This window comes from Haemorhous mexicanus, chromosome 11, assembly GCF_027477595.1.
Source record: "Haemorhous mexicanus isolate bHaeMex1 chromosome 11, bHaeMex1.pri, whole genome shotgun sequence".
Taxonomy (NCBI): Eukaryota; Metazoa; Chordata; class Aves; order Passeriformes; family Fringillidae; genus Haemorhous; species Haemorhous mexicanus.
The window spans coordinates 11,062,750-11,077,057 of NC_082351.1; the positions used below are offsets into that span (position 1 = coordinate 11,062,750).

The following is a 14,308-nucleotide window of genomic DNA, read 5'->3' on the forward strand; positions in this document are numbered from 1 at the left end:
CATTGTTTTACATGAAATTTGGCATTATGAAAACAAAAGTATCCAGCAAATTTAATTACTTGGGCATGAAATTTCCGGGCTTTTGTTTGGGAATGAAAATAAATAAGATGTCCCACAGGCTGACATTTTCTTTTCTTTCATCTCCAGGAAAGTCTTGTAGTTCTTTATCTTTTCCTTTAAGACAGGGCTTCACAGGTGAAAATCTTTCCTGTCTCAGGCATTTTGCATTCTGCTGGGTGGGGATCTCAGCCTTCCATGGCACTGACTGAGTCCCTTGGGTCTGTGAGTCCTCAGCCCTGCACAGAAACTTTCTCTGTGGCCCCTGAAAATTTTAGTTGTCCTGCTACTGCTCTGCCAAACAGCACTGCTTCAGTGAGTGCTGGTTTGGGCTGGTTAGGCATGATTTTAGGTATCTGAGGAGTTCTGTCATTATGATTTCTATTTGTTAAAATACTGTGATTGCATCTAACAGAGTCAGCAGAATTTTATGCAACTAGGACATCCTAACAAAGATGAGGGAGAAATTCCAAATTTCTGGAAACTGACTTTTCTGCCTGGCTTTTTTTCATGAAAGATTAATCCTATTAATAGTCTTCTCAAAAATGAAATATTCAGAATGTATTAGAGGTACTGTCAACAGAGGATTTTCAAAGGATTTGCTGTATTTGTTATGATCCAGAAAAACAGAGGGAGGAGGAAAAAAACTTCTTAAAGTGCTTACAACTGGACTGTCAAATGACACAGATAAACATTTAGGTAAATTAAGACTTTTCTGAGCCTAATGAGGCTGAGGTAATGAATAGAGATTTGCATTACAGACAGACAAGCCCGTGAATTGCAGCCCAAGAAAAGCTCATTTTATCTGCCAGAGCTGTTCCTCCAGCAATAGCCTGGGAAATAGGAACCCCTAGAGGTTAAAGATTTAAGAATCCTTTGCAAAAACTTTCCTTTTCCCACTGATAATCTGTGTATATGACCAAGTATGATAAAAAGGAAATTTCGTTACTTATGCATTTTAATAATCAGTATAATCATATTTTTTGATCTTTAAAAAAGGGGGTTTTTATGCTCCATATGCATTTGAGTATCCAAAAGATGGTTTTTGCATATGAAGAATTTGGTTAAGATATAAATGCTGCATGTTTTGACTTTTTATTAAATGAGTTTCTTCTCTCCAGCCTTATAATGCCTTCTTTGCTGCAGTAAAGTGGATTATGACTGAACTTGTCTTGTAAGTAGATTTCATCAAGAATATCACAAATATTTCTATGAATTGCTACATATTTGTACTTTTGAATATTTATATTTGTACTTTTTGCATTTTACATGCATTGTGTTGCTTTTCTTGGATGATTTAAAATATATTAATATTTGTCAATTTTTTTCCAGTTTTGCATTTTTGAAATCTGAGAGAATTTTGGCTGCATGACTGCACTTTCACTTTTACCACACTCATGGTCTTCACTTATATCTGTGTGGCTTTGTTTAGCAGGTCACAATACAAAACCCAAATTTCTTTCTGTGGTTACTGTTCAATTTTGGATACATGTCTGGCTGTTTGTGATGCTGCTTGGGTGGGCTGCTGTCAGAGGAGAAACTTGTTACCCTGACTCACTGCATGGTTTGTCACTTCATAAAATTCTGCAAGAAGGACCCATTACAGTGCCAGATAAGGTGTACTTGGATGCTGCTGAATTTTTCTATCTCCATTAATTCTTCTAAAATTCCCAGCTAATTCATAATGATCATTGTCTTTAGGAGAAGGTGCCTAAGAAATAGCAATGTCACATGGAGAAGAGGAAGCCTTCAAAAGTTTTGTGTTATTAAGCTATATGATTTATCATTCTTCTTATCTGAAAGCAGAGCTGCAGATATGAGTGAATTTTATCTTTACTGACCCAGAACTGATTTTTTTCTTGTAGTCATTTTGTTTAATTGTAAATTGTATGAGCTTTTTTCAAAGTTCAGAATAAGAGTTAAGGAGAATTAAATGAATGACTGCTGCCACAGGGCAGAGATTGATCTGAGATGCAGCTTTCTAAGTGAATATAAGGGAAATAAATTGTGTTAAAATGAGACTGATGCTGCATTTCACAGCTTTGAAAATGTTAAGAAACCTTCTAAGTTTATAAGTATTGTACATATGATGAACTGGGTGTTGGTTTCACATTCTTTACTTTACAAAACCTAATTGACTGACATTTTTCAGTCAGTTCTTCCACCAAGTAAATCATGGTGTATTTTAATGTTCTTTGCAATTTAGTTAGAGTTGATTAGACAGTGGTTAATCTCTTCTGCTCTTCAAAATAAAGCAGCTTTATTATTTCAGTTTGAGAATTAATAAAAGAAACTATTTTGTGTTTGCTCCTGTGTGGTAGCCAGGACAGTTATAATCCCATGGCATTTTACTAGAGTCAAAATACCCACATGATGAAGAAATAATGTTCAACAGCAAAAATAGAGTGTGCTGCCATGCTTTGGGAGTTTTAATGGACACTCCAAATACAATCAATATTTTAAATTAAAAATGGGTAAATCTATGATTTTTTACTTCTGAAAACTTATTCTAAAATTAACTACATCAATAAAATTACCCAGTAAAAATATGAGAATAGCAGTAGGTGCTAATCCCAGAGTTATGCCAGTAACTTGAATTTCAGTTCTGTGTTAGCTTTTATTTAAAATAGGATTAACATTATCAAGCTACTGCCAGTTTAGTATTTTAAAAACATTCTGTGGGGTAATGTGAAAACTCTAATAATTTCTCCAGGTTCCTTGTGGAATTTAATCTATGCAGTTGGTGGCACTCTGATCTAACAGCTAAAGGTAAGTGGGATTTTTTTTTTTTCCTGGCGTAATGGCAGAAATGTCTAGAATAATTCAGATGTGTGTCCACTGTTTTAGATTAAATAATAAACATCTGATAATAGTTTTCCTCCCATGCCAGCTTTCTCTTCTTTGTTAATGTTTGTTAAAACACAAGAGAATTAAGATCTGTGAATAACCTCTAAGTGCTTGTGTGCACTCTAGGAACACAGTACACTACTATAACAGAAAAGTTAAAATAGTAGATAATGGTTAAATATGTTTTTAAAAACATTTCTCCCAAATAATCTTTGTGAATAGAGCAATTACACTGACCAGTTTTAGTTATACAACTTTTTTTTTTTTTTTTTTTTTTTTGGAGCTGCCATAAAATGTCGTGGAGTTACTGTGCTGGAAAATGCCATTTCAAAAAAAGTGTGCAGAATTAAGAACCATCTCTATTATTTCACACAAAAATAATTTTAAAAGTTTAACATAGTAGATTTTATGCTTAAAAGGGCTGATCTGTATTTTTTAAATTATTCTATCAATAAATAGACATTAAAATTCAATTTATTCAAAATATTTTTTTAAATGCAGAAGCTTCATTTGAAATAATGGAAATTTTTAGTAGTTCCTCTAAGAATGGGAAGTTTTCAGTGTAAACTGTCTTTCTATATTTTAACAGACTTTTTATGGCATTTTTAGAAGTGTTTCTCAAAAGTAAAGGGCCACTTTACAAGAGCAGTGCCCTTCAAGTGACAATTTAATAGGCAAATTGTGCTGTGTGTCACTGACTGGTGTAAGAATTTAAACTGAATTCTTCAGCTTCATATTTGCATATTTTTTAGCAAAGCAGGGGATAAAATTGCTGCTTTAGGCTTCATTTTATATTTGCATTGCCTGGATACTAGGCTGTCCTTATGCCAAAATAATATCCTGTCTGAAGCTAAAATATCAGTCAGGCCCCTAAAACCAAGACCAACTGCTCAATGATTTCCCTAAGCATGAAGAGAACCATCTCTAACACTGGGGCTGTGAAGGACAGCCAGGTTTGCTGTGCTAGACCCAGAAAATGCAAAACTGTTCCCTGAGGAATGGCAGCTGTGCCTGTCCCAGTCCTTGGTGCTTGCAGAGCAGCCAAAGCAGCCCGTGCAGGAAATAATTTACTTTTTTTAAAGTGTACTGCACAAATATGCCTTGATATATCCTGACATGAAACGTCCATGGAACTTGTATTGTATGTTAGAAAAAATATCTTCTGCATTACAGAAGAGACAATAACAACTCTCAAACTTCCTTTTCTTTAAAACAAAACTATCAGTGCAGCACTTTGATGGAGCAGTATTACTGAGAAATTTCCATTCATGGTTTAGTTGACAGCGAAGTTTTAATTTCACACGGCACTTGCTCCACTTCTTTGATGAGTTAATAGCATTGGAAATACCCCCTCAAGATGCTCATTGGAATCTCAGTATTTTCAGAGTAGTGCTGGCCCAGCTCATATCTGGTTAGGTAGCAAGGGATGGTTGTTTGGAAGCAGCATATTTTAGGAAGAAAAAGCAGAATATATTTCACAAGAGAGCAGAAGAGAAAAGCACATGCTTAGGTATTGTCTTCTGTAATGCTATGTTACCACTCAGAGTTGTCATACTTATGACTGAACTTCATGAAATTAAAATTAGTAAACTTGTACATTTATTTTTTACTTAACAATGTTTACCAAAGCTCAGGGGAAAAAAAAAATCAGTTCCTCGAGAGGAGAAATTGCTTCCCACTGAAATTGTGGCATTCATAGAATGTGATATACTGTGAAGATGCTGCCCCTTTGCCAAACTCTGCTATGGAAAATACTTCTGCACAAGATCTTGTAATTGCAATCACATTTGTAAATGAGAGAGAAGAAGCCCTAAACCTTGGACAACCCCATCATTTTCTGGACTCTAGTGAGGTGCAGGAAATGTGAGACCAATGAATCTTTTCAGCCTCTTTGTTACACAAGCTGTATGTTGATACAAGTGAGGGTAGACTCAGAACACAGGTGATAGACTCCAGTTATTCCTGACAACAGATAAGGAAAACAGAAGAGAAAGGGAAGATGTCACTAGAACTAGTAAGACAATTTTCTCAAAAATACTGAACTATTAAACATCTCACAACCATAGTGAAAACATCAGAGATAAGAAAACTTTTCTGACCAGCTTTAGTACCTCCTTTGAAACCTGTGGAATAATGTTTAGGTTTTTATCACATACAACAAGTGTGAACAGTTCAGAAATGCCTGCCCTGGTGTGATTGGAAATGCAGATGTGGTGGACCCCTGGCACTGCTCAGTGGATGCACCACTCACTCTGAAACAGATCATCTCCAGGGAAGGTCTGTCAAGCCCCAGAGCCTGCTCTGTGTAATCTATTTTTGTCATACCTCATCTTGTTTTCCCACTTAGCAATTAGTTTAAGATAGGGCTAACATTTGTGCTGATGTGCAAAGTGTATCTCTGTGTTAAGGAACAATGAAGGGGGGGCGAAGAAAAAGGGAATGAGGGAGAAACATTGTGTGACAGAAGCTTCAGTGTGAGAGCCAGAAGAGCAGCTGTCCTGTAGTTTGACCTTGAACCAGCCCCACTGCTTCCTGGTAACTCAGTTTCCCAATCTTTAGGATGGAAATAGTGACACTTTTCCCTTGCATTGCAAAGACTTCAGTTTAAAGGTGCTATTAAGGCTTAATTATTACTATTTTGGGAAGCAGATAACAAGCATTGCTGTTGGGCAAAGTAACTCTTCTGCCTCTCCCACCCACAGAGTTAATTTAACTGATGAAACCCTACAAAGATTCCCAAGCTGTAATATAAAATAGATGTTTTGGCTTCAGTAAAATATACCACAATTTACATACCAAATAAATGCAAACTCCCATGAATAAAGGTTAGTGATGCACAGCACCACTGAGATAAAAGTGACAGTAAATCCATCTTGGATCTACACAGAAAGAAAAAAAACTCATGCATAAATGTAAAGTAGATTGGCAATGGCTAAACCATTAATAACTACTTTAACAGTGATGTCTTGCAAAATTACATTCCGTGGATAAACTTTTTTTTTTTTTAATTTAATTGAAAAAATAGCGTTATGCACTGCCTAGGAAATCTCACAGGGTGGCAGAAGCTGAGTAACATTTCCGTTCTCTGCGAGCTCTGTAACACAGCATCTCATGTTGTTCACAATTTTTCTTCTCATGTTAACATCAGGATGTTTTTTGCTGTGCCTATAGCGCAGAGGTTGAAGCAGACCCTGGAGCCCTGTGACACAGAGTACCCAGCCTTTGTTTCCGAGCGCACCATAAAGGAGACCACGGGGAACATTGCTTGTGATGACTGTTTCAAGTAAGCCCTTTCAATTTTTTTTTTTTTTTTTAATACAACTGTTTGTGACAAAGCAATAAAACTGAATTATTCAAGGCTGTGTTGAAGAATGTGCGAGTCTGTTGTGTTTTATCCTAGGTACTGACCTCTGTCAAGGTGTCATTTCTCCTCTTACAGGGGTCACTTAAAACTTTGATGCTCTTAAATTAAAGCTGTGCCTATTACTTTCCGAAAAAAAAGTCAAAGTGGTAGAGGTTTATGTTAATTTCAAATAGTGAATGTTTTAATTTTTTTCCTAAATGCAGGCAGCATTCTAAGGGCATAGGTTGTAAGATTTAGATTCAAAAGGTAAGTGCTGTTCAGTCTCCTGTCCAGGAGTGAAACCCTGCTGGATAGGTTAGGAATTCCCTTGTGGTACAGTGAGATCTGGCTGTTTTACTGGAATGCCAAACAGAGTTTCCTTCTTAGAACTGTTAAGTCTGAAAGAGTGGGAGATGATTAAATCTGTTCTCCAAACGTCCAGTGCTGGGAAGCTGAGTTAATAATAACAAATCTCACATGACAGTGCTGTAATGTCATTTGTACCAGTGCTCCTGTAAACTTGCCTCTTATAGAGCTAAAAGAGGAGGAAGATTTCAGTCTAGCTTTCACCTTTCACACTGAAAATGTATTTTCTCTGCATTTGGTGCCCATGTGCTGTGACATTTTTATTGTAGCACTGGTACATTTTAATTGTGAAATTGCATAGGTATTGCTTATGCAAATTTATGTACTTTGATAACTCTCCTAATTGGGTTTCCTTTATGCTGAGAGGTTGTCATCACCAGGGAGATTAGTATTTACAGCAATCATTTGTCTATCAATATAAACGTCAGGAAGAATTTATAAGTTAAACAAAAATTGTTACTTCCTTTCCAGGCTAAATCAATATGCAATTAGCAAATAAAGGTGAAAACTTCACTTTGAAGTCAATAGGTGTGCTTCTGGACTTACTCCTAAATTTTCTCCTTGATATTTTCATTACTTTAAAACAGGAAACAGGAGTAAGTACACTGCAGATAAATTTTAAGTGTTAATATTAACTTTTCGTTTGCTACTGACCAACTTTTAAGTAGAAGGAAATTGTTAATGTCTAGTATGAATAATTGGTTTTATATGGCTTTGTGGAATAGAAGTATGAGAGTGCTTTGTAAATTGATGCTCTGGAACCCTTTAAGTGCAACAATGGGTCCCACTGCCTGAAAAGCACAAATTCAACAAAATCAAGCCGTGACTTTTCCACTTGACATATCGAATACAATGAAGGTTACGCTGCTGTGAGTGCTTTGTGCCAGCACTGTAGAATTTAAGCAGCCTTATTTTGTGATAATTTAACAGAAGGTTACTGAGAAGTTGTGCAGCAAATTATCATGCAGTCCTGGAGGTGTTCCAGGCCAGGTTGGTTGGGGTTTTCAGCACCCTGGTCTAGTGGAAGATGTCCCTGCCATGGCATGGGGGATGGAACCAGATGGTTTTTAAGGTCCCTTCAAACACTAACCATTGTATGATTCTGTTTAAATTTTGCAAACAGACATGATTCCATGCAAAGAAGATTAATTTAACAGGACTAGGTTTTCTCAAAGGAATGCAGATTTCAGTCTGTGTTCCTAGGTAACTTCAGGTCAAAGGAAATAAGTTTCAAAAATAATACAATTCTGCAATACTTGGAACACACCAAGCTGGAAACTGAGTTTAGTGAAAATTATAGTATTTCAAAAATAATGCACTAAGATCTTTTTCATAGAAAAACATTTTGTGTTCCGCAGTGGAAAAAAAAATAAAAGAAAACGCTGTAAGTTGCAAACTGATCTCAAGGCACCCATTATTTTTCTCCACAAGCAATGGCAAAACCTAAAGAAATAATCCAGAAGAACTATTAGATTCTCATGGGAAAGTTGTTCGTTATCCCGTTTACCCACTGTCATCAACAATCTACAAATTGCATCTAAGATTGCAGACTGCATTGGATTCCAAATATTTTTGCTATAACCCAGGACACTTCTCCACAGAACAGCTCAGGAATTTGGCCCAAAGTCCTTTGTAGACCTACATCTTCTGACCCAGTTTTCTGTTTCATAGCCTCAGTACCAATAAATATTTTTACAAGCAAGTGTATTGCTCAATATTTGTAATTTAAGAATGATGGGCTGAATCAGTCAAAATTCAGATTCAATCTTTTATGCAGCAAGTCTGGAGCTGACACTGTGCTGGTGCTTAACCTGTGCAGCATCACTTTGAGCCAGTGGGATTATTTTCTGTGTCCTCCTTGGATCATGTTATAGGTTAATCTGTGACACAGAATTGCAGGTATTTATTGCAAATAGAAGGAGATAATTGTAAATATTTACCTGATTATGCACCCGGTGGAATACTGAAAAACTACTTGAAAGTCAGTATATTGTGAAAAGGTTTGCAGACAAAAGTTGTGCAAATACTCTGCTTTAAGCAAGTTTGTGTCAAAAGGTACCCCAGTCCTTGGCTTTTGTTCCTGCAGTGCCAGGCACCACTATAGACCCCTTGTCTGAAAAAGGAGACTAAAAACAGTCTCTTAGTAGAAGTAAAAATGATGACTGATGTTAATTGAAACCATATAATGTTACTCAGATAAGATATTTTGGGGCACAAATACTGTGGTTTTGCTAACAAAGTCTCAGTCATAGCCAGCAAGGTCACAGGGTGAGGAGCAGAGGCTCAGTTTTATTCTGTCCTGGGTGTGCTGTTACTGATCTTGTAGAAATACTCTGCCTATGCACAGAGGGACAGTTACCAGTGGCATTAATGAAAGTTCATAAACATTTCCAATCATAAATTTAATCATGGGTACTTGGATTTAAATTGAAATAAGCTAAAATACATGGCACAGTAGAAAGGACTATCTGCTAATTACTTTTTTAACAGCTGGCTCACATTTACAGCCATCTCTGGGATCTCATTCAATGGAAGGACACCTATACACTTAAGCAGGCTTTGAGTCAGGCAATAAATATATACAGACATATAAAATGCACTCCCTATATGTAAACTTATCTCTTACAAGCAAATTACTTTGGGATAAATTGCAACGTTTAAAAACGATTTTCAAAAATATAGGTTTTATTAAGAAAGCAGGAGCCTAAAAGAAAATAAGAATTAACATAAGAATGTCATTAGGGTCAGGGTTTGGCTGTCCCACCCCATAATTTGTTGTTATTCAATATCCCAATGATTATTAAATTAATCTGTTATTTAAACAGCAATCAAAAACAAGTCAACCCACATTTTCTAAGCCCTGTCAACAAGAGAGAAAAACTGGGATTTTTTGAAAAATCTGAATTGGTTTCATATTTTCCAGTAAGCTATTCCTTTTTATAGCAAAAAAAACTAATAAAAAACAAACCCCATTACTTCTGAAAACTTATATCTTAGACTGTTCTATCACAGCCTCAATGTTGAAAGTAATTAATTGCTAAAAAGAAATGTTTTTTCTTTATCAGTCTCAACTGACACTCTTTCTGTGAGTCAGAACTACATTAATGACAGAGGTACTTGGTATGAGCTTAAAAGGTGTTGTGCTGCTCAAAGATGAGTTTCTGATTAGACATCAAGCTTGAAGTTTTAGGCTATATAAATGTCTCAGTGCTGCTTGTAGTTTTATGAAGCATTGCCCCAATATTCTGGCCAATTTTAAATGTAAGTGTGCAAATCAATGTTCTTCAGCAATGCTCACTGGGTGCCTCACCAGCTTTTGCCTTCTGGGGATATCATCATAACAAGTTTTAGTTGCAGTAAAAGTGTCTTAGAAAAGAATCCTTAGAATGTCAAAGTTGTTATAAAATAGAATTGATGATGGCTGTTAAGATATTTGATTGGAAAATGTTTGCCAGTCTTTTTAGTATATCCTCCCATCTCTTTGTAGAACAAACAAAAAGGTTTTTTGTCTAATTGCAAATCTCATTTATGCATGAAAGTTCAAATATTTTCATTTAGCTTCATTTAGGAAAATACCATTAATTTCAGCTATAACTGCTATGAAGGTGAGCACAGCAATTTAGTCATCTGAGTATTTGTACTTTAAGCATATATGTTAAAGTTGCAAAGCTGCAAGGAGCCAGTTGAGTGCATAGTGGCCAAATTTGTGTGTTCACTGTAAAAAATGTGGATATACAGATTAGGCAGCAGTTGCACAGTCAAATGCTTAAAAATTTGCCCTTTTAACCTCTCCTGTTCATGTTTGATGACATATTGGACTTGGATGAAGATCAAAAATCTGGCCTTACTTCCAAAAAAACCCCCTTCACTTTTAATTGCAGCACTCATGGGTCTACAAGGTCAATACCAAAACCCCAAAGAAACTGTTTTGTTTCCAGTTGATCCTTTGTTCACAATCATAAGACAAAGAGGAAAGTAAATATAGGAAAGCCATATTGTCACTAGGGAAGCAAGGAAACATTAAGTACAATCATCCTAACCCTGGGAAGGATTTATGCATATTTTATTTATGCCAGATATGAAAGATGAATGCATTTACTTTACCTTGTTGGGCATCACATGTAAATTGCCTGTTAAAATATATAGGAACTGCTTATTTGAATAAACACTGTCCCATCTATCATCTATTTGTGCCAATAGAATGTTAGAAAGCAGCCATTAATTTAACAAGGAAAACCATCAAGAAACCAAATTGTTTCTCTTGCTTGCTCATAGGCTGGGCATTGGATGCTGTTTATTGTCAATAAAAGAGGTAAATGGCAATGGAAGTGTAGTTCAGGATGACACTGAACCCTTCATGTGGATTTATAATGGCAAATTTCAGACTTGTCCACTAAATGCACAGATTTGGCAGTAACAGATAAATAACAACACAAATTAGATGCAGACTGCTCAGGGCATAAGTATATTAGTGTCAGGAGCACTGCAATCTGCAGACATTAAAATGGAAATGGTTTTTAAAATCCACTTAATCTCGAGACATACCACCATTTGCTAAAATATTTCCGCATTTCTTTCTCAGTAGAAGCTTGCCAAACTGCTGTACTTGATCATGTTTAAAATGTGAAAATAAATACACAGTTCAATTTCCCATGAAATAAATAATCATTTGCCTTTTCAGATGTAGTTAGTTTACTTCTAAACAAACCAGCTTGCCACATAAACCAGCCAAAGCATCCAGGGCCAATTTCATCTCTTTCGGAGCTCTGTCGATGTGTATCTGAATGTCCCTGTGTCTGTCCTTGGGCATTAAATTATCGATTCTAGATTCTAAATAAGAAATCTCCTGGAAGACATTTTGGACTGTATTCTTTTCTACTGTATGGACCTTTTATGATGCTGAGGGAAATGCTGTCAGTATTTCCCCACCCTGGGTTCAGCCCGTGTGTTTTTGCACTGTCCTTTTCCTGCAGGACGATGGCACGTGGATGGCTTTGACCTGTGCCCATGCTGGGTCACAAGTGTGCTGCAGCCAAACTGCTCAGGCCTGCTCCTCACAATCCTGAACAGACCTTCATTTCCTTCATTTCCATGCACATTTCTTAGATGTGCCTGGAGCTGAAGGAGTATCTTCAAGGGAAACTCTGTGTTTTGCATGCCTCAGTGGCTCATTGTTGAAGTCTCAAGGATCACAATCTAAGTATATGGAATTATCTTCCACTTCTCTTTTGAAAAGTAGATCTTCCAGACTTGAAGAATACTTATGGCTGTTAAAAAGTCTTTAAACTTGAGGCAACAGCAGTATTTCTAGAAACTTATTTTAGCCAAAACCCCAAAACTCTAGAAGATCCAAAAATATGTTTTCCTTGTTCTTTCCTGTAAAAAGTATCAAATTATGCAATTTAAACTGCTAGAATTGTTTATTAAAGGTCTTTATACTTAGCTTAAAATGTTATATTGTGTGTTACCCACACTTCTCCACTTGCAGGCTGAGTAACTTTCTCTTCACTTCAAAGGCAGCAGTGATTATAATGTTTGTCATGCAGGTGTAATTTAAAGTCACTGTATGGGCAATTTAATTCTACCCTTTGATAATGTATATTCTGAATGACCAGTTCAGGAAACACTGCAAATTACTATTTTCATTTAAGAAAAAAGGTATATAAAATAATAGGGCAAGACATATCTAAGTTACCAGGCAGGTCTGTGCCTGCCACTCATCAGTTTAACAATCCCTTGGACAGTTTTCAAGGCTGGAGAATTTCTGTTTGCTTGGGGATTTTTGTTTTTTCCTTTTTTTGTTTCAGAACATTTTTTGTATGTTTGCTGAATTCTGGATAATTTTATTTGTTTGTGCACAGATTGCCACTCCATGTCTCCCTCTGTAAGCACCATAAAATCTTGGAATTTTAGTGAAAATGAAGTTTAGCTACAGGTATTCTCTCACCAGTAGGACAAGAGGTGCATTCTTTCTCTTAACTCCCCACTTCCAATAAAACCTCTGCAGTAGAATGTGGTGACCTGCACCCATTCACTCTTTATAGTTAATATCAGTATTCCATTAAAATATAAATCATAATCTACTTAAAAGTCAGCTAAATTTTCTGTTTTAAACAAACATTAATAAATATTAATGAAATGATAGATAGTAGCTGATGCAATGCTTTGTGTTGACAAGGGTTTTTAAAAGTTGTATGTATGCCATAATGTATAGAGCTCAATAGTAATATATATTATTTTTACTAACAATGGCTTGGGATAGAAAAAAAATGATTGAAATTGAGAAACGTTGCAATGAAGTTTTAGAGTCAGGCACAGTTGTGAAGAATTGCTAATAATGGAACATTCATTTTAGTTTGTAATATATTCATACTATAGGCAGATGCAAAACAATGCAAACATGGCTTTGACATCTTGACATGGAGCACTTTCCTTTTTCAGGGGTTTGGGATAGCTTAATGAATATTTTAAAGCCGCTCACTTAGAAAAACTGCTTGAATCTTAAGGTTTGAGAGCCATGCAAGGAACATTTGTATATTATATAAAACAATACAGAGTTTTAGCTGGCTGTGGAAAAGATGGCACGTTATGTGCTTGAGTCTTTCAGATGTGGCCTTCTCAATCGTTGCTAAAATTTTTGTTAACAGAAATAAATTAACATCCTTGCAAAACACACTGTGGACACATCCAATGAGGACTTGAGCTCCAGGATTTATTGCTCTTTTAACGTGAATCTCCTGGTCATTTTTGCTTTTTATACCTCAGTTTCTGTTGTGCAGCTCCTTGCTAGAGTCCTATTGTTGATGAGACTTGACCTAAAGTTGTGGAAAAGAGTAGTTACCAATTCTTGCAATTAAATGCTACTTTTACGATGTCATATGATATCTGTGAGCCTTCCTAAACCAGAATTTATCAACTTGCTTTTTAATCTTAAAGTTATATTTAGAACCTAGCATAGAAATCATATAGCATTTTAAAAAACACAATCTGAGATGTCTCTCAATACAAACCACAACTACTTCTGTAGAGAGCTAAAGAACTCTGCTAAAAACACAGATTTGCTAACATGCTGTTGTGGAGCTGCATTTTTCAATCTGGATATCTTCTCTGACCTCTCTGTTGTGGTCTTGTTAACCAGGTGTCACTGTCAAAAGGAAAAGTCTTTAGGAGACCTCTGATGTGATTTTCTTTGTACCAGTCACTGTGTCTCCTCTGTTGGTCACTGTGAGCCCAGAACCAGGGACCCACCCTGCTTGTGGAGACCCACACATGTCACACTCAGCTTGGGTTTGTTCAGAGCTATGAATGCTGGCAAATATTTAAAGTTTGTAGGATTTCTGGTCTTGATTTCTTTGATAAAAACCTGCCAGTACGTTTTAAAGCTGGAGGTCTGAAACTCTCCATTTTCCAACACCTCATATGGAAAGGTCACAAACAGTCCAATGCCTCACTAGACTGAGCATCTCCTGTCATCCTAAAGGCTGTACACTCTAAATTTTGGATGTTTGCAGCATTCCTAACATGCAGTTGGTCAAGTCCTCTTGTCTGAGTATCAGTAAATTGAGAAAGAATCCCCTCCTGGTGGGGAGGGAGCGAGGATGGGCACTTCTGGGGGTCCTGGCTGAAGCTGAGGGGTTTCCAGCCATGGCCCAGCTCCGTGGGGCTTTGAGCATCCAGCAGCACAGGAATGGTGAG

At 36.5% G+C, this 14,308-nt stretch overlaps 1 protein-coding gene across 10 annotated transcripts in view; it reads left to right on the forward strand.

The window, feature by feature from the left end:
* CACNA2D3 (calcium voltage-gated channel auxiliary subunit alpha2delta 3) overlaps positions 1-14,308 on the forward strand; it is a 414,102-nt gene that overhangs the window by 390,022 nt on the left and 9,772 nt on the right. For 8 of the 10 annotated variants that reach the window (XM_059856396.1, XM_059856399.1, XM_059856394.1 and 5 more), the window contains 3 exons: positions 1,179-1,231; positions 2,771-2,826; positions 6,076-6,187. In XM_059856396.1, coding sequence (XP_059712379.1) covers positions 1,179-1,231; positions 2,771-2,826; positions 6,076-6,187 — 221 coding nt within the window. Of the gene's footprint in view, positions 1-1,178; positions 1,232-2,770; positions 2,827-6,075; positions 6,188-14,308 lie in introns of those variants that run through there. The other 2 variants (XR_009487851.1, XR_009487850.1) reach the window with 2 other exon arrangements.